Consider the following 24,849-nt stretch of genomic DNA (forward strand, 5'->3'; position numbering starts at 1 on the left):
GGATAGGAACCTGGAAGTGGAAGCAAGGGGCAGAGAGGAGGGCTCCGAGCTTAAAAGGGAGAAAGCTGAAGGAAGCAGGCTTAAAGCAAAATAGGCTTGCGAGAAGTAAGAAGATCCAAGGAGACAGCTGGCCTGTAACTCTTTACTCTGGGCACATGAGCAGCGGTGTTGTGTTGGCACAGCTGAGTTAGAGAGAGAATGCGTGGAAGGAAGCTTGAATGCACGTGGTGATCTGGGGAGAGGAACATCAGATGGAGAGTTTGAAACCCTGGAGGTGGACCTTTGTGGAAGGTGTCTGAGCGAAAGCATCATTTGGGACAAGATACAAAGAAAGGTCCAAGGAATCCTCAGGAAAGGTTGCATCAGAAAAGGAAATGGTTGTTAAAACTGTAGCAGTAGTCCAGGTGAAACGTGTGCCCTTAGAACCCACAGGAAAGGGGGGTATGGTTCAGGGTAGTCCAGAGAATTCTTCTTTGATTACTGCTGAAGGAAGGCAGGCTATTAGAGGTTCTGGATGTTTAGTCTGGAAGAGAGAAGTGTTCCATTACTCCTCCAGCAAAATAAGTAAATAGTCAAAATTTTTAGAGACACTGGAGCAGATCAGCCATTGATGGTGGCTGATGATACAATTTGTGTTCCAGGAAGTTTTATGAAGGAAGAAGTATCAATACGAGGTATTAATGGAATTTATTAACCTGTTTCTTTGTGTAAAGTCAACTTGTAAAGTCACTTTGTAAATGGAATTGTTACGGTGGGAATTATTCCTAAATCATCTATTGAGGGGGTAGGTTTTGTTCTGGGTAATGATTTGGCTAGTGGAGACAGTGATGTGGTGATAACTGTACTGCAGCAGGCAGCAGGTAGTTGATCATGCTGATCTTAACAAATTTCAGAAAATTACTATGGCCAGAAATGAAGCAAACATTGAAGGAAAACCTTATTAATGCAGGAAACCAACTTTCACGTACAAGAGAAGAGTTGGCTAATGAAAAATGAGAATTAGTGAGAACAATTGAGAATCAGCCATGGAGAGTAGGGCATTTGACGGAGGACTTGAAATACCTAAATGATTTATTTGTAGAAGCAAATTTAACAAAGTTCAATCTTCAGTTAAAACTTGATGAGCTTCACGCATCAGAAGTTGTTATGAAGTATCGTGGAAAATGCCTTCAACAAGAAAAGGAATTGTTGGTAAAACAGAATAATTGGTTGAATGCAGAACTTAAAGCCAAAACTAACGAACGGTTAGAGCTTCATCAGGAAAAGAATAATGAGGTTCTCGAACTTCAATGCAAACTGGAGGAAATGAAGGAGAAAGTGTGTGGTATGGAGTGTCACCGTTCTGAAGTTGTTCTGTGAGTAAACATTTATTGCTGAATTGTGGTCCAATTGAGCAAAAAAACTGATCCAAGTAACATTACTGGTGTATCAACTTCAGTAATGGGCTGTGCAGAAAAAACTGAAGTGCCTACAGAATTGGAAACTAAGAAGCATCAACAAAAAGGCCTGAAAATGCAAAATTACCCTTTCAGTTCATTCACTAGAGACACTGATTTACAGGTGCTTGTCAGTGCTAATATACAAGATACAGAAGTTGGAATTCAGGCAATTCAACAGTTTGCAAATGACCATTCAAAGCCTGCTGAGTGAGCACTGGCATGATATGGTTCATGGATTGTGCAAAAGAGTTGAAGAGTTAGAACAAACAATGAAATTCCAAAGGGAGAAAACAATTGATGCTGCTGAAAGAGAAGTGGAGAAGACCTGTTTAAAATGGGATTGGGAGAAACAAGATCATTAAAAAATTAAAGATTAAACCAAGCAGGAGTAGGAAACCCGTTTGTGTAAACATAAAAGGCATCTCAACACCATCCATGAAATGATGAAAAGAGGTTTTGATCAAAGAAGAAATGAGATGTTAATGTGCAAAACTGGCATTTTGACTTTGCTAAATCGAAATGAGAATTTATCACATGTGAGTTCGGAAAATGAGCTTGAGGATGGAATTGCACCTACAGCTGAGGAAAAGGACGATTTGGCTGTGGCCTTAAATTAAACATTCTTTGCTGAGTTAAAGACTGGGAATAAGAGAAAAAAGAACCACAGGGGTTGAGTTATGATAATGTTATGGTGGACAAATTCTGCCAGTTTTGTTACATTTATAGACTTTGTTTTGCTTAAATTTTTGTAATTGTACAACATAACACGTGTAGTTGTGCAAATAGATGGTAGATTTATTAATATAGTATGTAATAAGCTATTGTTAGAGGTTTATGATGTTAAGTTTGTGTTTGGCGGATGTAAGGCCATTGTAAAAACACATTCACTGTTGTGAAACTTTCTTTCTTTCAAAGGATAAAGTGTTATGAACTGTAGATAGTTTAAGTAAGTTGTATTTGTATTTGCAGGTGTTTTATTAGTTTTATCTTTAAGTTTAAGTTTGATTTCTATTTCTGTATTTGTGTGTTAAGAAAGGGTGGAGCTTGAGTTTCAGTTTCACTTTAAAAGATGCCTGCATTTTAATTAGGTTTTACGACTCTTGAAGGGGAGTTAAACAAACACAAGGTAGAAAAAACTGTGCTGTTGTCTAGCAACAGGGGGCTCAGACAGAGAGACACGGAGAAATTGAAAGCAGTTTGAGTTCAGTTTGAGTCAGGTGACGGGAGAAGCTGGACACAGGAGGTGGAAAACTCAAGAGCAGGTTCCAAAAACTAAAGAAGAAAGCCCCAAAAACCAGGGAGTGGAACAGGAAAGGTCCCAAGAGGATAGTTAAGTCTAAGGACAAGGACATGAATCTGGAAAAGATCCTGTTCAGTGCAAGTGAAAGCAAGGAGCAGGAAGGAAGACTCCAAGCTAAAAGGGGAGAAAGCTGCAGGAAGCAGACTTAAAGCAAAATAGGCTTGCAAGAAGACAGACGATCCAAGTAGACAGTTGAATGTCTGTAACTCTTCACCATGGCATGTGAAGCAGTGGTGTTCTGTTGGCATTGCTGAACCAGAGAGAGAGTGTGTGGAAGAAGGCTTGAATGCACGTGGTGATCCAGGGGATAGGGACATCAGATGGAGAGTTTGAAACCCTGGAGGTGGACCCTTGTGGATGGCATCTGAGAAAACGTGTCATTTGGGAGAAGATTCCATGCAGGTTTCTTGAGAGTGGAGATTGTAAACCCTCATGTCAAAGATTGGGTTCATTGAGACCGGTTGGCTCATGGTGTGATAAGTGTCTGGGGAAGGGGGATTTGATGAAAGATCCATTGCATCTGTTTGGGGTGGCATCTGTCACTTGGTTTCAGAGTGTGGTGTGTCTGACCACAAGTTGCCTATTGGTTTACATGGAATGTGTACTAACTGTGAACATTACAGTATAAGATAGCTTTTGTTACTTGTGTCATCCTTACAAATCTGTATATATCTGTAAATATATAGTTGTGGGTGAAGGAGTATTTTAATATTGTTAATCTTTTCTTGTTTAATAAATGCTTTATTCTTTTATTCAAAGTTCATCAGCTGACTCCTGTGACTCAGTTCAATCGCTGCCCTCCTCGTTTCTAAACAAAAAATAAAAGTTAGGATCTATCAAGACGTGTTCCACCCTAATATATGACTTGTCCAGTAGTAACATCAGCTGGGACCATAATATAACTCAATTTCTCTCTCCATATAAGCTGGGCCTGCTGAGTATTTGCAGAATTTTCTGTTTTAATTCAGATTCCCAGCATTAACTGAATTTTGCTGTAAGCTTCATTCCCTGACTGAGAGTCTTGTCTCATAATCCCTCTTCGCTTCTCTTATTTGCTTCTTCACCTCCTCTGAACCTTATGTATTCTGTTTGGTTCTCAGTTGTATTTTCCACCTGACACCTGTGATAATCACACTTTTTCCTTTTTAATCTTAATTTCGATCTCATTTTTCGTCCAGGGAGCTCTGTATTTGTTTGCCCTACCTTTCCCTTTTGAGGGGATATAGCTTGACTGCCCGAACCAATTCTTCTTTGAAGGTAGCCCATTGCTCTGTTGCAGTTTTTCCTGCCAACCTTTGGTCCCTGTATATCCGGTCCAGCTCCCTTCTTGTCCCATTGAAGTCGGCTCTCCCCAGTTAATTATCCTTACTCTGGATTGACTATTGTCCATTATATCTTTGTCAATCTCTCCTTAGCCCCCACCTATCGCTGACCTTCTATCCAGCTTCACGTTCTCCACCCCCTTGAACAGTATAAATTTCATCAAATTTCTACTTCTCCTTAGCTCTGAAAAAGAACCATATGGACTCGAAATGTTAACTCTGTTTCCCTCTCCACAGTTGCTGTCAGACCTGCTGAGGTTTTCCAGCATTTCATGTTTTTATTTCGGATTTCCAGCACCCACAGTATTTTGCTTTGGTGCCCATTGTCCTTTTCTACAGTCATCCTGAACCTTATGATACAATGATCCCTGTCTCCTAAATGTTCCCCCACTGACACCTGATCTACTTCGCCCACCTCATTTCCAAGAACGAGGTCTGGAAGTGCCTCCTTTCTTGTTGGATTGGACACATACTGCTGTAGAAAGTTCTCCTGAAAACACACTAGGAACTCTTTCCCCTCTCCGCTGTTTACACTACCACTATCCCAGTCAATATTGAGGTAATTAAAGTCCTCATTATAATTACTCTATGATTTTTGCACCTATCTGTAATTTTCCTGCAGATCTGTTCCTCTACATTCATCCCACTAGTTGGTGGTCTATAGACTACACCGAGCAATGTAATTGCACCCTTTTTGTTCCTTAGCTCTAGCCAAATTGATTCTGCCCTTGAACCCTCTGGGGCATCCTCTTTCTCCAGCACTGCAATGCTCTCCTTAACCAATACAGCTGCAACAACTTTTATTTATATAGCACCTTTAACACAGCGAAACGTCCCACAGGAGCATTATATAGCAAAGCATGACACTGGCCCACATTAGAAGATATTGGATCAGATGACCAAAAGCTTGACCAAAGAGGTAAGTTTCTCAGGAGTGTCTAAAAGGAGAAGAATGAGGTAGAGAGTGAGGTAGAGAGGCGGAGAGATGATTGGAGGGAATTCCAGAGCTTGGAGCTTGCGCAACTGAAACCACAGTCACTAATAGTGGTGCAATTGTGATGAGGAATGAGGCCAGAATTAGTGCAGCGCAGATATCCCAGAGGGTTTTGAGATTCTGGGCGATTAGAGATAGGGATGAGCAAGTTTATGGATGCATTTGAAAACAAGGAGGAGAATTTTAACTAAAGATAGTGCTTGACCAGGAGCCAATGTATGTTAGCAAGCACAGAGATGATAGGGAAATGGGACTTGCTGCGAATTTAGATACGGGCAGCAGTTTTGAATGACCTCAATCTTATGGAGGGTAAAATGTCCACTTACATCCCAGAACTGATGTCCTGGTGGATCGGCACAGCGCTGTTTCCATGATCAATATTGATCCTTTTTAAGGTGCCATTCTCAGAACTACACATAACGCTTCAGTAAAATCTGCCCCATTCCCACTCATATTCTGCCTTGCACCAACATCTCCACAGCCAATGCTTTGCAACCTATCGCAGCCCTCCTTTTTATTTCTTTCACTTCCCAGCTCAGCATCTGTATTTGTTCTTGACCTGAAGCAGGTGTGACATTTCCATTTCTGATGCGAAACTTCAACTCACTCCACTGATTCTGAAAAAGCTGTTGTGTTTTTTGTTTTCAATCAGGAATTAAAGCATATCTTTTTAGGAGCAATAAATCTTTATTCCCTGACTGGCAATCGAGCCTAGGTTATGGTGCTGAGAGTGGAGAACCCTATCCACTAGACCATCATGGAAAATGCCCTGAAATAGAATTTATCGAGGTTACTTCTGCCATTGTTTTTTCATTCCAGACCACTTTCAACAGAGACCTCCTACAAAATGACATGTTCAAATAGAACACAAATTACTTCTTCAGACAATTAAAATAACCTTTGCTATTGGCTGGAATATGAAATCGACAGTGTGGCGAAATAGTACCAGAAGCTGTAGAAATGCAAATTTCCACATCCAAAACCCACCAACCTAATCATTGCAGCTCCTGTGAAACTTACAAGGTAATGCATGGCAGACTTTCACCATGAAAAGTATTTGACTGACATCAAATTCTTCCACTTTCATGTTACACCTTTTAACTCCCACTCTCCATCTCAGACATTTCCAGTTCTATCTAATATCATCCAGGTGGAATTTTAACTCTGCCCATCATTTCACTGATTTCGCCAACTTGCTATGTATTTTATGTTATGATAAAGCCAGTAATTCGTGCTCTAATAAAAACAGAGGGCACTAACGTTATCGACAGGTCTGTTCGCATCTGTGGAGACAGAAACAGAGTTAATGTTTGTGTCGAAAATGATTCTTTTTTAAATCTGTAATAGAAGCAAAATGCTGCAGATGCTGGAAATCTGACAAAAGAAACAGAAAATGCTGGAAAAACTCAGAAGGTTTGGCAGCACCTGTGGAGACAGGGACGTGGTTAAAGTTTCGAGTCCATGTGACTCTTCTTAGAACTAGGAATGTGATGGTTTTAATGCTGTTGCAGGGGTGAGGGAGGGAGCAGGTGGAGCAAAATGAAAGGTCAGGCATATGTTGGAGGCCAGGAGAGAATAAATGACAAAGATGTCATGGAACACAAGACAAAGGGAATGATAATGATAGTATTCATGACTAAAGCAGGTGTTGATCGCAGAATAAATGTCAGCACTGTCTGAAAGCAAAGTAGCTGAATGTGCTAATTGCACTAAAAGCTCGGGAATTTGCGGCCCCGTCATGGCGGGACCTGATGATCCTGGCGGCGAGCGGGGCCGGAAAATCCCGCCCAAAGGGACAGCTCTGTCTGAGAACAAGATACAGACTGACTCTTGGGCGGGGGGATGGTGGTGGGTGGAAAAATACAACATGGAGGACAGAGTTCATGGTGTGAATTTGTTGAACTTAATGCTGAGCCCACAAGGCTGTAAAATGCCTAATCAGATGATCAGGTGCTGTTACTCCAGCTTGCACTGGGCTTCACTGGAACATTGTAGAGGGCAGAAGACAGAAATGTGAACATGAAAGCGAGATGGTGAATTGAAATGTCAAATGACAGGCCGGTCTGGGTCATGCTTGTGGACTGTGTGAAGGTGTTCCCCAAAGCAGGCAGCCAGTCTGCGTTTAGTCTCCTCAACGTAGAGGAGACCACATTGGGAGCAGCGAATACAGTACACAGAATTGAAAGAAATGCAAATAAATCTCTGCTTCACCTGGAAGGAGTGTTTGGGCCCTTGAACAGTGAGGAAGGAGGAGGTAAAGGAGCAGGTGTTACATCTCCTGCGATTGTATGGGAAGGTGCCGTGGGAAGGGGATGAGGTGTTGGGGATGATAGATTTTTTTTGAATCAGTAATTAGTTTCTGGTTGTGATATTTTGCACAACAGCAAGACCGGGAATCAGATCTGGGTGATGAGAGCACCGAATCCTAACCATCAGGTCACAGGGTGTTTGTGTAACATCTTGTTTAGCGAATTCAGCTGTTAACCCAAACATTGGTGGTTTGACACTATCTAGGGCCAAGTAGGTTCTCTCTATTCCTGCTTCTACTTATATTACCGACACAGTTCTGCTTTGAGTCCTTTGGCTACGAGGAAATGTCCAGACTTTGCCAGCCCTGCTGTTATCCAGCAAGTTCCCAGGCAAATAGTTTTACGAATATTTATTTCAAAGAAAATGAGATAAGTTAGATCAAACATGTGCCTCACATCCAAACCTTTAGAAATATTGGGTTGAAAGCAACAAATAGAAATTTATTCTGTGATTGCACATATAGAACTGGTACGCACCATCGCACTGAGTGAATCCACTGTTTGTTGACATGTTGCTCAGTGAAAATTTCAAACATTCTCGACTTTGTGACATACGAGCACTGAGTTAGTAAACAGCCTGGACTCAAAGAACATGTAAAAATACGAACTAGGAACAGAAGTAGGCCACTCGACCCATCAAGCCTGTTCCACCATTCAATAAGACCATGGCTGATCTGATGGTAACCTCCTTCCTACACCCAATAACCTTTCACCCCCTTGTTAACCAAAAATCTAGCTCTGCCTTTAAAATATTCAAGGACTCTGCTTCCAATGCCTTTGGAGGAAAGAAGTTACAAACACTCCTGGCTCTCTGAGAGAGAAAAAATCCTCCTCATTCTTGTCTTAAATGAGCGACCCCTTATTTTTAAACAGTGACCCCCCAGTTCTAGATTATCCCACAAGAGGAAACTTCCTCTCCACACCCACCTTTTCAAGACCCCTCAGGATCTTAAAGGTTTTGATCAAGTCACCTCTTACTGTTCGAAACTCCAGTGGATACAAGCCTAATCTGTCCCATTTACAATGCATAACTATGTCGGTAATATATGTAGGAATAGAGAGAATCTGCTTGGGCAACCCACCCATTCCTGATATTAGTCTCGTAAACCTTCTCTGAACTACTAACTTTACTACTCTAACTTTGCATCTTTCCTTAAAGAAGGAGACCACTACTGCACATGTGGTCTCACCAGTGTGCAGTACAACTGAAGCATAACCTCCCTGCTTTTTTCAGTTCGTCACATAACTAATAATTTTACCAATTTTTTAATCAAACACCTTCACCTATTATGAAATTATGCTTTATCTGCTATCTTTGTTGCCCAAATCTCTTTAAAGCCAATTTGTTTTCTTCCCCACAGCTAACATCAGCAGAAGCTAAATTCAACTGGAGGTCCAGCAAGGATTAAACTCATGATCCCCGGTTTACAAGGCCAGTGCGCTAATCACTCTGCTACAGAGCCAACTGCTGAAAGAATACAGAAAGATCAATCTCCTCTTGCAACTTTTAAACTGACTGTTATTCTCTGTGCCATTTCCATGAAGATACATAACGAAAGTGAGTCAAAGTTGCGATGGCAAAAATGCGTTTCCCCGCTCAGGGAACTGAACCACATTGACACAAGGTGAGAAACACACACAGACATAGACACCAAGAGTGACAGAGGTGCCAGGGAAGACAAACATCCAGAAAGTATGGATGTCACCAAATTGGCTCCATTTTTGTTCCATTTCCACCTGCAACTTTGGTGAATGCTTGCAGATGAAGGGAAATGAAAAATACACAGGAGCATTTGGAAAACCTTTTCGTCCATTTAATAGATAATTAATTCGATAAATCATTCTTAAATCAGGAGCAGTGAGAAATGTAGTCTGGCAGGATGTGAACTTGTATCAGAAAACTCTAAAGAATTTCAAACCCAATTACCTTAACCGCTCAGCTCTGTACACACGCGTCATGTACCTTTTAATGTTCTGTACCTAAGAGCATACAATGGTTACAGCAGCGAATGAAGAAATGCAGCCCCACCTATTTCTGGCTGTCCTGCAATTTCTGCTGCCTCTCCTCGATCTTTCCACCAGAATGGAGCACTGCACACGCCCTGGACACACATGGAAGAATTTGGCTAAACTGACTGAAAAGATGAACCGTCCGAAACTCCTGCAGCGGTGGGATTCAAACCCATGTCTCCATAGAGACTGGAGCCTTAGACCGCTCGGCCACACTACCCCTTTCCTATAATGGCATCTGTTCAAGGTTATACAAAAAGGGGAATTGGATTGTATATAGTGACTGAGAAAAATGAGGACATGCTTGGTCTGATTAAACTTCTTTGGAAAGTTCGGTATGAAATCAGCTGCATAAATACTTTTTTTTTGTTCAAAAACTATAGAAGAATCTCGAGTCCAACTCTTCATGTCATTGAGTCAGGGAGACTTTGTTAATGATCACACAGTGCGCATGGACACTGCAGAAACTCCTGCACCTCTTTCAATATTGCTTCCCTTCACACCGAGTTTTCAAAAGGGAATTGGACAATGACTTGAAAGGGAGAAAAATCAGGGTAATTGAAAAAGAGAAGGAAATTGGGACTGATCAGAAAGCTCATTGCAAAAACTGACATAAACACGATGGGCCAAATTGTCTCCTAATGTGCTATGTAATTTTATGATGACATTGCTAAATCAGTCTGATTCCAGCATTACTGATTATAGCAGCTGAATTTCTTTCTTCAAATCAAAGACCCAAAGTGCTGCTTCATGACCACACAGGTCAACACTGTGGACAGGTCCATTGGGTTTCGGCAGCGCAGTGTTTCTGTGCTGTAGTGGTTATCATGTTCACCAACATGCAAAAGGGCCCCGGTTTGAAATTGAGCAGAAATATTATCAAAACATTTACATTTAAATGTGAAGAGAAGTTCGATAATTCACTTGTGTTGTTAAATATTATGTCTTACAGCCATGTGACAACCACAACTCCCTTTTCCCATCTTTGATCAAATTACTTTGCTATCTTTAATTAACAAAATTCGACCGATTCATGTCTTGAAAAATTCATTTGACCCCCCAGCATCCACAGCTTTTTGGGGAGGTTGGTCCTGATTTCCATCACCTCTGTCTGAACACGTTGTTCCTGATTTCACTCCAGGTTTTATTATTTTGATTCTGCCTCCTTGTTCTCAATTCCCCAGCAGAGCAAATAGTTTCCCTGTATCTACTCTCACAAGCACATTGATCATTTTAAAAATTGGCATCATATCAACCCTGAAACTTCAATATTTAATTAAATGCAAACTAATTTTCTGCAGCCTGCTCACCTTGTAGTGCAGCAGCATTGACCTTAATGACCTGGAGGAGCTTTCTCCCAATTGTTCAGAATGGCGACAACTTTTCCATCAAGCTGCATCACACTTTGAGTCACAACATGTTAATGATGAGGCAGAGCAGCAGCAGAGAAGGAAAGAAATGGAAGCAAGTGCTGCGCTCCAGATCCCAATACTTCATGGATGTCCTGCCCCATGAGCCAAAAGATCTGCAGGCCAAGAATCAGTCTGTTCAGTCAAAAGAAGACCAATGGCAGAAATTCACCACGCTGAATAGATGTCATCCTTGAATTGAGAGGCTGCTGACGAAGTATTAAACAATGACTGAATAACTAACACAGGCACCAGGGCACTGAGAGAATACATGCAGATGAACAGGTTGTTTAACTGAATTCTGACCATAGAAAGCTCATTCCAGTGAACCCAGACTGAACATGAAGATGAGGCAGAAACAGAAGCAGACATGATAGCCCAAGATTAAACATAATACAAACTGAATTAGAATGACCATTGGAGCAGCTTTATTAGATTCACAATAACTAAGCATAATAAACAGAGACCTTTCATTTTAGGATAATGAAAATACTGGACAAAGTTAGGAATAGTTTGATTCTAAGGGAATGAGGAGAGGCTTGGTAGAGGATACACAAGGGTGTGGCTTCTGCAGCTTACTGTAGTTGTGCACTCTCACAAGGAAGTAGGTGGTTAGATGATGTAAGTGTCACCATTAAGCTGCAAACATAAAATCAAGACTTTATTTAAACAATGAAGTGTATTTAGAAATGAAGAGGCCCTGTCAGTTCAATGGAACTTGAGGGGTTTAGGGTTGTTGATAAAAATGAAACATTCCCGCCTCTGAGCCAGAAACCCCTCTGCAGACAGTCCTAGCGAGTGGAGACGGCTCTCCAGCTCATTCTGGGTTGACATCAGGATAGGTGTGTCCGGCGGGTCTGGCTGAACACTCCCATTATGAGTTGTGGGAGCTCATTAAACTCTCTGCTGAAGCCGGATCAACAAATCGGCTGGAATTAAATGGTTCCAGACACGGAAGGAGGGTGAAGCAGCCTGTGAATTCTTCCACTAATTCACACTGTTCTCCAAGGGATGAGTTCAAAGAGAAACAATCGCTACACTGTGTAGTTTCCAGAAATAATCCCTGCTCTCTGTCCTGAATGAATCCATTTCACTAACAAATGTTGAAATGTTTGCTCCACATCCACAGGGTTTCATCTGTTTAAAGCCACAAACAGAAAGACCCAGTTTTCTCCTGGAGTTTGAGACAAATCAGCTTTCAAAATGATGCCGAGTTTCAGCCAATGAGGGAGATCCGGGCTCAGCCCCGCCCCTCATTCACTCCGATTGGTTGGAGGGCCAGCCACTTCTGATGGATCCTCCAGTCCCGCCCCGTCTTCCTATTGGTCCCAAATTGCCGTCAATCACACCCCGGGCAATGTGATCTAAGCATGCGCGGGCGATGGCGACGGACGGGAAGAGAGCTCGAGCGAGCGGGTTTAAAATGGAGGTTTTTACAATGACCGAGTGTGGATCCAGATCCCAAAATAAAACCGGCAACATTTTCCATGTAAGACGCGACTAGAAAGCGTGAAAATTCTCCCCGACTCCCTGGTTTTTGGTTTCTCCCGCTCGGGTCTGACTTTGGGGTGAGTTCGGCGAGGCCTCAGCGCATGCGCAATGTCAGCTCGTTCAGGAAGAGTCTCTAAATGGAGAGAAAGTGATAAATGTTAGGGAGCGTCTCTAAAAATGGTGATTGTCAGGAAATGTCTGCAAATGAAGGAAATGATGACTGAGCATGGAGTGCTTAAAAAGGAAGGGGACATGCTGATGAACAGGGAATGCCTGTAAAGAATCGTTGAGTCCTAGAATTGTACAGCACAGTTACCTGTGGAGATGATGATGTTTAATCTTGAATTTTTGCAGTCCGAGTGGTGAAGGTGCTCCCATAATGTTGTGAGATAAGGAGTTGCAGGATTTTCACTCAGTGATGATGAAGGAACAGTGACATGTGTCTAAGTCAACAACAACAATGTGTATTTATATTGTTCCAGCCAGGATTTTGTTAGGATAGTTAAATCTAAAGGTAACAAAGGAATAGATGAGGGTTTCAACAGCAGAAGATCTGAGACAAGGATGGAGTTGGACGATGTCACTGAGGTGGAAATGGGTGGTCATGGTGATGATAAAGGGGAGCCTGTAGACATACTATACTTGGATTTCCAGAAGGCATTTGATAAGGTGCCACATCAAAGGTTATTGCGGAAAATAAAAGCTCCTGGTGTAGTGGGCAACATATTAGCATGGAAAGAAGATTGGCTGGATGGCAGAAAACAGAGAGTGTGCAGAAATGGGTGTTTTTCTGATTCAAAAACAGAATTACCTGGAAAAACTCAGCAGGTCTGGCAGCCATATGAACACGCTCGACCTCATCCTTGTTTTTCTGATTGTCACAATGTGATGAACATTTTACAATTTATATCAATAACTTAGATGAGGGCAGCGAAGTCATGGGAGCTAAATTTGCTGATGACACAAAGATAGGTAGGAAAGCATGTTGTGAAAATGACATGAGAAGATTGCAGACGCATATAGATAGGTTGAGTGGGCGGGCAAAGATCTGGCAAATGGAGTATAATGTGGGAAAATGTGAAGTTCACTTTGGAAGGAAGAATAAAAAAGCAGAGTATTACTTAAATGGAGAATGACTGCAGAATTCTGAGGTGCTGAGGGATCTAGGTGTTCTAGTGCATAAGTCACAAAAAGTTATTATACAAGTACAGCAAGTAATTTAGAAGGCTAATGGAATGTTTTTCTTTATTACAAGAGGAATTGAACATAAGAGTAAGGATGTTATGCAAGGCATTGGTGTGACCACATCTCAAATACTGTGCGCAGTTTTTGGTCTCCTTATTTAAGGAAGGATATAAATGCATTGGAGGCGGTTCAAAGGAGGTTTACTAGATTGATACCTGGAATGAGTGCGTTGTCTTATGAGGAAAGGTTGGTCAGGCTGGGCTTGATTCCACTGGAGATTAGAAGAATGAGGGGTGACTTGATTGAAGTATATATGATCCTGAATGGTCTTGACAAGGTGGACGTGCAAAGGATATTTCCTCTTGTTGGTGAATCCAGAACTTGGGACATTGTTTGAAAATTAGGAGTCGACCTTTTCGTCAAAGATGAAGAGAATTTTTTTCTCTGAGGGTTGTGCGACTCTGGAACTCTCTGCCTTAGAAGTCGGTGGTAGCAGCTTCATTAAATACTTCTAAGGCAGAGGTAGATAGACCTTTGGCCTGTCCGCAAGCATGACGCAGACCTCCCTGTCGCTTGCCATTTCAACACACCACCCTGCTCTCATACCCACATGTCCGTCCTTGGCCTGCTGCAATGTTCCAGTGAAGCTCAACGCAAACTGGAGGAACAGCACCTCATCTTCCAACTAGGCACTTTACAGTCTTCCGGACTTAATATTGAGTTCAACAACTTCAGATCATGAACTTTCTCCTCCATCCCCACCCCCTTTCCGATCCCCACTTTTCCAATACTTTATAATTATTTTACAGCTATATTTTTTTCTTTTCCCTCCTATTTTTAGATTTATTTCAATCTATTGTTTCATCTCCACCTTTTAGCCCATTTCAATTCCTTCCCCCCACCCCACCCGCACTAGGGCCATCTGCCACTAGCTTGTCCTGCTTGCTTCTCTTAATGTCCCCATTAGCACATTCTTTAGATAATATCACCACCGTCAACACCCCTTTGTCCTTTTGTCTATGACATCTTTGGCAGTCTCTCCTTGGCCTCCACCTATCACTGGCCTCCGATCGAGCTCTCCTGTCCCACCCCCTTCTACCAGCTTATATTTCATCTCATTTCTATATGTCTTAGTTCTGATGAAGGGTCGTACGGACTCGAAACATCAACTGTATCCCTCTCCACAGATGCTGTCAGACCTGCTGAGTTTTTCCAGGTATTTTGTTTTTGTTCTAGATTTCCAGCATCCGCAGCATTTTGCTTTTATCGTAGATAGATTTTTGTTAGGCAAGGGAATCAAGGATTATTGGGGATAGATAGGACTGTGGAATTTGAAATACAAGTAGATCAGTCAAGATTATATTGAATGGCGAAGCAGGCTCGAGGAGCCGAATGGCCTACTTATGCTCCAACTTTGCATGTTCACATGATGCGGATATGTGGTCGGAAGGTCAGTTTGGAGTGAAACATGACACCGATGTTGTGAACAGTCTGGTTCAGCCTCAGACAGTTGCTGGGGAGAGGGATGGAGTCAGTGGCTATCGAGTGGAGAAGGGACTGAAGACAATGGTTTCAGTGATAGGGGAGGCGGTGGCATAGCGTTATTGTCACTGGACAAGTAATCCAGAGATCAGGGTAATGCCCTAGGGACCCAGGTTTGAATCCCACCACGGCAGATGGTGGAACTAAAAGTCTGATGATAACCATGAAACCATTGTCGATTGTTGTAAAAACCCATCTGGCTCACTAATGCCCTTTCGGGATGGAAATCTGCTGTCCTTACCTGGACTGGCCTACATGTGACTCCAGACCCACAGCAATGTGGTTGACTCTATCAAACAACTGCCAGAAATTGGATGAGGAATGAAAACAGACGGACCACCTGGCATTGACCTAGGCCAGAAGCAGCAACAGCAAACTCAGCCCTGCCGACCTTGCAAAGTCCTCCTTACGATCATCTGCTGCCAAAATTGGGAGAGCTGTCTCACAGATGAGTTAAGCAACAGCCTGACATGCTCATACTCAAGGAATCATAGCCCTCGTGGAGACGAAGTCCCACCTTCACATTGAGGATACCCTCCATCGTGTTGTGTGGCACAACACTAGCAACTCAAGACAGAACCACCAGAATTGTACTCAACCACAGTCTGTAACCTCATGGCCCAACATATCACCTACCCTACCACTACCACCAAGCCTGGTTCAATCAAGAGTGCAGGTAGCATACCAGGGCAACATGAGGTAAACGTAAAAATGAAGCTACAACACAGGACTACTTGAGTGCCAAATAGCATAAGCAGCAAGCGATAGACAGAGCTAAGCCATTCCACAACCAACGGATCATATCTAAGCTCTCGGTCCTACCACATCCAGTCGTGAATGGTGGTAGACAATTAACCATCACCGGAGGAGGATGCTCCACAAATATCCCCACCCTCAATGATGGGCAACAATCTTTAGCCAGAAGTGCTGAGTGGGTGATCCAGCTCTGCCTCCTCCAGAGGTCCCCGTCCTCACAGATGCTAGTCTTCAGCCAATTCGATTCACTCCATATGATATCAAGAAATGGCTGAAGGCAGTGGATAATGTAAAGGCTATGGGCCCTGACAATATTCCGGCAATCGTACTGAATACTTGTGCTCCAGAACTTGCCACGCCCCTGGCCAAGCTGTTCCAGTACAGCTGCAACACTGGCATGTACCTGGCAATGTGGAAAATTGCTTAGATTTGTCCAACCTGGCCAATTGCAGACCCATCAGTCTAATCTTGATAATCAGTAAAGTGAGGGAAGGGTTCATCAACAGTGCTATCAAGCAGCACTTGCAGAGCAATGACACTGAGTCTGTGTTTTGCCAGGGCCACTCAGCTCCTGACCTCATTAAAGCTTTGGTTCAAACATGAACAAAAGAACTGAACTCCAGAGGTGGGGTGAGAGTGACTGCCCTTGACATCAAGGCAGCATTTGACTGAGTGTGGCATCAAGGAGCCCTAGCAAAACTGGAGTCAATGGGAATCAGGGGGGAACTCTCTACTGGTTGGAGTCATAGCTAGCACAAAAGAAGATTATAGTTGTTGGAGATCAATCATCTGAGTTCCAGGACATCACTGCAGGAGTTCCTCAGGGCAGTGTCCAAGACCCAACCATCTTCAGCTGCTTCATCAATGACCTTCCTTCCATCATAAGGTCAGAAGTGGGGATTTTCGCTGATGATTGCACAATGTTCAGCACCATTCACGATTCCTCAGTTACTGAAGCAGTCCATGTCCAAATGCAGCAAGACTAGTCAGGGATGGTCAGCATGGATTTGTTAAAGGAAGGTCTTGCCTCTCAAATTTGATTGAATTCTTTGAAGAAGTGACAAGAAGGGTTGATGAAGGTAGTGCAGTGGATGTTGTGTACATGGATTTTAGCAAGGCATTTGACGAGGTCCCACATGGCAGATTGGTCAGGAAAGTAAAAGCCCATGGGATTCAGGATAATGTGGCGAACTGGATAAAAGGTTGGCTTTGTAACAGGAAACAAAGGGTAATGGTTGATGGATGCCCTTGCGAATGGAAAGTTGTCTCAAGTGGTGTTCCACAGGGCTCGGTGTTGGGACCCTTGCTGTTTGTGTTATATATTAACGATTTGGATGTGAATGTGGGGGATACGATTGGGAAATTTGCAGATGACACAAAGATTGGCCGAGTAGTGGATAGTGTAGAGGATAGCCAAAATCTCCAAAAAGATATAGATGGGTTGGTGGAGTGGGCGGTAAAGTGGCAGATGGATTTTAACATAGAGAAGTATGAGGTCATACATTTAGGGAGGTCAAACAGTTACAGGGATTACAAAATAAACGGGAATATACTAAGAGGTGTAGATGAAGTGAGAGATCTTGGCGTACAAGTACACAGGTACCTGAAGGCAGCAGTTCAAGTGGACAAGGTTGTAAAGAAGGCATATGGAATGCTCTCCTTCATTGGCAGAGGTATAGAATATAAAAGTAAGGATATAATGTTGGAATTGTATAAAACACTGGTGAGGCCACAACTGGAGTATTGTGTGCAGTTCTGGTCACCACATTACAGGAAGGACGTAATAGCTCTGGAGAGAGTGCAGAGGAGGTTTACAAGAATGTTGCCAGGGTTAGAAAAGTGTAGCTACGAGGAGAGATTGGATAGGTTGGGGTTATTTTCCTCTGAACAAGGAAGGCTGAGAGGTGACTTGATTGAGGTGTACAAAATTATGAGGGGAATAGATTGAGTGGACAGGATAAAATTGTTTCCCTTGGTGGAGAATTCTAGAACCAGGGGACATAGATTCAAGATAAGTGGCAGAAGGTGTAGGGGGGACATGAGGAAGAACTTTTTTACGCAGAGGGTAGTGGGTGTCTGGAATTCGCTGCCCAAGTTGGTGGTAGAGCCAGAAACTCTAAACTCTTTTAAAAAGTACCTGGATTTGCAACTTTTCAGTGCTGTAAGCTGCAGGGCTATGGGCCAGGTGCAGGAAGGTGGGATTAGAAAGGACACCTGGGTGTCCTTGGGCTGGCATGGACAGGATGGGCCAAATGGCCTCCTTCTGTGCTGTAACTTTTCTATGTTTCTAAGACCTGGACGATATCCAGGCTTGGGCTGACAAGTAGCAAGTAACATTCATGCCGCACAAGTGTCAGACAATGACCATCTCTACCAGAGAGTATCTAACCATCTCCCCTTGACATTCAATAGCATTACCATTGCTGAATCCCCCTCTATCAACATCCTGGGGGTCACCAGTGACCAGAAACTGAACTGGACCAGCCATATAAATACTGCGGCTACACGAGCAGGTCAGAGGCTAGGAATGCTCCAGCGAGTAACTCACCTTCTGACTCCCCAAAGCCAGTCCAACATCTACAAGGCACAAGTCAGGAGTGTGATGGAATACTCCCCCTTTGCCTGGATGAGTGCAGCTCCAACAACACTCAAGAGGTTTGACGCCATCCAGGACAAAGCAGCTGCTTGATTGGCACCACATCCACAAACATTCACTCCCTCCCACCACTGACACAGAGTAGCAGCAGTGTGTACCATCTACAAAATGCACTGCTGGAACTCACTAAGGCTCTTTAGACAGCATGTTTCAAATCTAGAAGGCAACAGATAGATGGGAACACCACCACCTGGAAGTTCCTCTCCAAGCCACTCACCATCCTGACTTGAAAATATATCGCTGTTCCTTCACTGTCACTGGGTCAAACTCCTGGAACTCCCTCCTGAACAGCACTGTGGGTGTACCTACACCACAGGGACTGCAGCAGTTCAAGAAGGCAGCTCACCACCACCTTCTCAAATGCAATTAGGGATGGGCAATAAATGTTGGCCAAGCCAGAGACGGCTACATTGCATGAATGAATGAAAGAAAGAAAGGAAAGTTTTTGCAGTATTTATATGAAAGACATTGTTGCTCATCCAGTACTGGATGTCAGACAAATAAGGATGGTGTGTGACTTGGAAGGGAACTTAGAGGTGATGATATTCACGTGCACCTACCACCTTGGTCCTTCTAGATGGTTGAGTTTGAGGGGTTGGGAGATTCTGTCAAAGTTCTGGTCAAGCTGTAAACATATAAAATCCCTGTCCTTCACCCCCTCTCCCACATCTCCCTCTCTCCTCACCTAGTTTCCAGAATATTGTGTACACCCAGACCCAGAATGGGTGGCAAGTTCCCTTCCCTGAAGGATATTAGTGAATCAGTTGGGTTTTGATGACAATCCAGCAGCTTTTGTGGTGACTTTTTCCTTGTGCCAGCCCCACAAATTACTAGATTCATTCAGCTCAATTATACAACCTGTCTCTGTGTTTTTGTGGGGTCTGTCTCATTCCCTTTTTATCTGTTTTAAATCAATTTCACAGGATATTAGAAGTGGAGGATTAGCAGTCAGGAAACTCAAATCAAATCTCACATCAGAATCTGACAGAGTTGCTCAATTTATTGTCACCTGAATATCATTGGAATTTGAACATGGAAGGGAAAAGCACCATTCACAGTGGGGAGAAACCGTACACGTGTTCTGTGTGTGGACGAGGTTTCAGCCGTTCATCTGGCCTGTCGAGACACAAGCATAGTCACAACAGGGAGAAGCCATGGAAATGTGGAGACTGTGGAAAGGGATTCACTCAGTCAACCTACCTGCAGATACACCAGCGAGTACACACTGGGGAGAGACCATTCACTTGCCCTGAGTGTGGTAAGGGATTCACTCAGGCATCCAACCTGCTGACACACCAGAAAGTTCATACAGGGGAGAGGCCGTTCACCTGCCTTGAGTGTGGTAAGGGATTCACTTGGTCATCCAGCCTGCTGACACACCAGAAACTTCATACAGGGGAGAGGCCGTTCACCTGCTCTGACTGTGGGAAGGGATTCACTGCGTCATCTCTCTTGCTGACACATCAGCGAGTTCACACTGGGGAGAAACCATTCACCTGCTCCGAGTGTGGGAAGGGATTCACTTCGTCATCCCACCTCCTGGCACATCAGCGCACTCACACTGGGGAGAGGCCATTCACCTGCTCCGAGTGTGGGAAGGGATTCACTCAGTCATCCCACCTACTGGCACACCAGCGAGTTCACACTGGGGAGAGACCATTCACCTGCTCTGAATGTGGGAGGCGATTTGCTCACTCATGCCACCTAGTGACACACCAGCGAATTCACACTGGGGAGAGACCATTCCACTGCTCCAAGTGTGGGAAGGGATTCACTCAGTCATCACACCTACTGACACACCAGCGAGTTCACACTGGGGAGAGACCGTTCACGTGCTCCGAGTGTGGGAGGGGATTCACGCTGTCATCCAGCCTGCTGAGACACCAGAGAGTTCACACTGGGGCGAGGCCTTTTGCCTGATCCGAGATTGGGAAGGGATTCACTCAATCATCCCACCTTCTGACACACCAGTGAGTTCATGAGTAACTACTGTGATTTCATTTTGCTTTTAATCACATCCAGGACTGAATCATGTTCATTGGGATCTGTTTTTCCCCTTCTACAAAGGAAGATGGTTGTGGTTTTGGAGGTCAATCATCTCAGCCCCAGGTCATCGCTGCAGGAGTTTCTCAGGGAAGTGTCCTCAGCCCAACCATCTTCAGCTGCTTCATCAATGACCTTCTCTTCATCATAGGGTCAGAAGTGAGGATGTTCACTGATGATTGTACAATGTTTAGCACCACTCATGGCTCCTCGGATACTGAAGCAGTCCGTGTCCATATGCAGCAAGACCCGGACAATTTTCAGGCTTAGGCTGACAGGTGGCAAGTTACTTTTGCTTCACACTAGTGCCAGGCAATGATCATCTCCCCTTGACATTCAATGGCATTACCATCACTGAAACCCCCACGATCAACATCAACATCATGGGGGTCACCATTGACCAGAAACCGAGCTGGACTGGCCATATATATTTATATATAGTGTGGCAACAAGAACAGGTTGACACTGGGAATTCTGTGGCGTGTTTCGCACCTCGTGTCTCCTGTCACAAAACTATAATAATTTTCATAATATTATTGTGGTTTATTGTAAAGTAGGTTTATGGATGTGAATGTACATGGTTCTGTTTGAGAGATTTAATTAGAGTCATGTAGACTGTTAGGTTGAAGCTATCAAAAGAAGTTAGGTGTACAAACGGTATTATAAATGCTAATGAGTAAACATGTACAAGGGCTTAGCATATAAGATGTGAAGGAAATTTGAATTTTTAGATAAATGAATGAGTTGTTTGGTTTCAAAGGGATGATAGGATGTTTACAACTAGCAAGATAAGCAAGGCCAAGCAGTGTGTTTATTTTTCCAAAAGGTACTGACCATATTGGCAACATGAAAGATTTTTATATTATGGGAAAGCTAAATTTCCAAAGACATATAGAACAGTGGAATTTACAGATTAAAGAGCGAGAAATATATGTAAAGAGGAATGAAAAGCTTTGTTGTGGGGCCATGTAAGATCTAAGAGGAGTATGTGAAACAGCCTTATAGAAGCCTCCGGCCATTTTTGCAGAACTCTGCTGTGTCTAGTAACTAAATTTGGAGAAAAGCCTTTGGAATTCAGTCGAGTATGTGCTGTGGTAGACTTGCTGGCTTGCTATTTAAATTTAAAATCTATTTGGACTGTTGCCTTAAAGTGGGTGTGTACTTGGGAGTCAGGTTAATTAGGAATTTTGAGATTTGTTATAGTATTAAGTAACTGTAATCTTATGTATGTGCTTGAAATCTTTTCTTTTGTTAATAAATGTTTCAACTTAGCTTAAGTCTCTAAAGGTATTAGTTGACTCATTACTTCTGAACAGTGCATGAAGCTCTTTGAAATATATACAAATTGCAAAACCATTGTGATAGCGTCGCCAAGTTTCCCTTGTGGATTTGGTGCACCTGGCAAGCATTTCCTGCCACATCATGACACTCCCCAAAGCGTCCCCATCATCTACAAGGCACAAGTGAGGAGTGTGACGGAATATTCTCCACTTTCCTGGATGAATGCATTTTAATAACACGCAAGAAGCTCAACAACATCCATCACAGAGCAGCGAGCTTAATTGGTGCCCCGTCCACTACCTTAAACATTCATACCCTCCTCAAATGACCCGCAGTGACATCATCTTATAAGATGCACTACAGTAACTCACCAAGGCTCCTTTGACAGCTCCTTCCAAACCTGCAACATCTACCATCTGGAAGGACAAGGGCAGCAGACACATGGGAACACCACCACCTAGAAGTTCCCCTCCAAGCTACTCACCAACCTGACTTGGAAATATATCGCCATTCCTTCACTGTCGCTGGGTCAAAATGCTGAACTCCCCCCACCCCCCCCACCTAACAGCACTGTGGGTGTACCCACATTACATAGGCTGCTGTTGTTCAAGAAGGCAACTCATCACAGCCTTCTCAAGGCCAATCAGGGATGGGAAATAAATGCTGGTTTAGCCAGTGACGCCCACATCCCAGAATGAGGTAAAAATATTGTCCTCATTGTCAAGGGGAAGCAAGGATGCAGCTCCAGTCTGATGCAGCCTTTGTTCATAAAACCAAGACCCATCCACATAAACACCAGTGGAATTGGATAGTGGTGTGGATTTAATACATTCATTGAACACGGCCTCTTTCACCTGACAAGTATGTGGGTTTCTTTCATACTGTAACATCCCAGACAAATGGTATTTGTGAGGTTACAGCATTTTAATACCCTTGATTTGTAACTCCATAATTCATCTACTCTATCACACTGGGGATACTCCCTTCACTTGACCCTTTATTAATAATGTCACTGTGGTATGTGGGGGCACGTAGAATTATTGAATTAAACTCTACCAGGTACTCTATGCTTAACTAACCACTGAACCCTTAAATAAAAGCAATATGCTGCGGATGCTGGAGATCTGAAATAAAGGTATTATTGTGGAAAAAGAAACGGAGCTAATGTTTCGAGTGCAAAATTATCTTCTTCAGAACTGAAGAGAGGGAGAAATAGGATGGGTTTTTTGGCATTGAAAGTGTGTGGGGAGGGTCAAGTAGAACAAAAGAGAGGACGAGGAAGTTGGGAGAAATTAAATAACAATGGTGTGATTGAACGAAAGGCAAAGAGAATGGTAATGGTTATAATAAACAAAGCACAGTCAGTTTTAAAATCAGAATAAAGAACAAAAGATTGTCCAGTTCTGTTCTGAAGAAGAGTCATATTGGACTTGAAACATTAACTCTGTTACTCCCTCCAATGGTGTTGCCAGACCTGTTGAGTTTTTCCACACTTTCGTTTTTATTTCAGTGAACCCTTAATATCTGCTCAGTACACTGGTCAATTGATCTTTCCACAGGGGTCAGCGAGTCTGAGAGATACCCAGCCAGAAAACCTTTTCTATTCACCTCTTCCATTTCTACAGCAGACAGACAATGTTCTGACAGTGTCAGCAGGGATATGGAATTAATTGGATAGATATTCCAAAAAGCCATCTGTGCTGTGTCATCTGCAAAACAGCGAACATTCAGTGTCAGGATAAAGAGAGGAAGAGCGAGAAACCAGTGACTGTGGCATTGAACCCAGCTAGAGTCAGCACCTTCAGGGGAGGAGAGGGAGGGAAACCAGTGGGAAAAGTTTTAAAAGCTCCCACCAGAGAGCAGCAGTTTAAATCACTTTTAGAAATCTTAATTGCGGAACAAAATTATTTTCGAGTATTGGATATTTCAATGGCGCTGCTGATACCCAACATTCCCTGCGGCTGTGAATGTGCTCAATTAACACTACAGGAACTCAGTGCGCAGGCGCGGTGGTGCTGAACTACCATGAGCATGCGCAGTGCCACCTGTTTCGGAGCGGCCGTGCGAGTGCGGGGGTTTTGGAAATGGGTGAGAGCGGGCGGGGCGGAGGGAGGAATGGAGCCCAAAGGTGAGAGTGGGTAGGGAGGGGAAGCTTCATAAAAACCCAGTGGAGGCCTCAAGCCCCGAATAAGACATTGTAGGTCCCGCGTTTACAGCTCGGAGGCTTTGTTTCCGGGCAACAGGCCCAGGTTAGCGGCTGCCATCTTGTTTCAGAGGCAGCAATGCGCATGCGCGACTTCAGACTCATCGACGTTTACAATACATTCGGCCCATCGCGTCTGTGATGGTCAACAAGGATCTGACGTCATTCATCCAATTTTCCAGCTCTGGAGGCTATGGCGACGCAAGTGAATATCTAAATACTTAAATGTTACGAGAGTTTCTAACTCAATCATCCTTTCAGGCACTAAGTTCAAGATTCCCACCATCCTCTGGGTAAAAACATTTCTCCTCAACTCCCCTCTTAGCCTTCTATCTCTTACCTTAAATCTATGCCCCCCTGGTTATTGACTCCTCTACTAATGAAAAAAATGCCTTCCTAACCACTTTATCTATGCCCCTCATAATCTTATACACCTCTTTCAGGTCCCCTCTCAACTTTTGCTGCTCCAAGGAAAACAACCCCAGCCTATCCAATCTTTCCTCATAACTCAGACCCTTCAGCCCAGGCAGCATCCTGGTAAATCTCTCCACCCACTCCAGTGCAATCACATCCTTCCTATAATGTGGTGACCAGAACTGTCCACAGTACTCCAGTTGTATCCTAACCAGTTCCAGCGTAACCTCCCTGCTCTTGTATTCTATTCCTTGGCTAGTAAAGGCAAGTATCCCATATGCATTCTTAGCCACCTTACCTACTTATCCTGATACCTTCAGGGATCTATGGATATGCACACCAAGGTCCCTAAGATCTTCCGTACTTTCTATGTCATACCATTCATAGTATAATTCCTTGCCTTGTTAGCCCTCCCCAAGTGCCTTACCTCACACTTTTCCGGGCTGAATTCCATTTGCCACCGCTCCGCCCACCTAAGCAGTCCATTGATATCCT

General features: G+C 43.4%; 1 protein-coding gene and 1 pseudogene across 2 annotated transcripts in view; both read left to right on the top strand.

Moving 5' to 3' along the window:
- The window catches only part of LOC144673277 (uncharacterized), a 28,462-nt gene extending 7,506 nt beyond the window's left edge, over window positions 1-20,956 (top strand). The window contains 1 exon segment of the mRNA XM_078535191.1: window positions 19,472-20,956. Coding sequence (XP_078391317.1) covers window positions 19,472-20,333 — 862 coding nt within the window. The 3' untranslated portion in view covers window positions 20,334-20,956.
- LOC144673274 (uncharacterized) overlaps window positions 1-24,849 on the top strand; it is a 159,666-nt pseudogene that overhangs the window by 28,011 nt on the left and 106,806 nt on the right. The gene's annotated exons all lie outside the window — the stretch shown is intronic.

The sequence above is a fragment of the Cetorhinus maximus genome, unplaced genomic scaffold (genome assembly GCF_964194155.1).
Source record: "Cetorhinus maximus unplaced genomic scaffold, sCetMax3.hap1.1 HAP1_SCAFFOLD_323, whole genome shotgun sequence".
In the NCBI taxonomy this organism is placed as follows: Eukaryota; Metazoa; Chordata; class Chondrichthyes; order Lamniformes; family Cetorhinidae; genus Cetorhinus; species Cetorhinus maximus.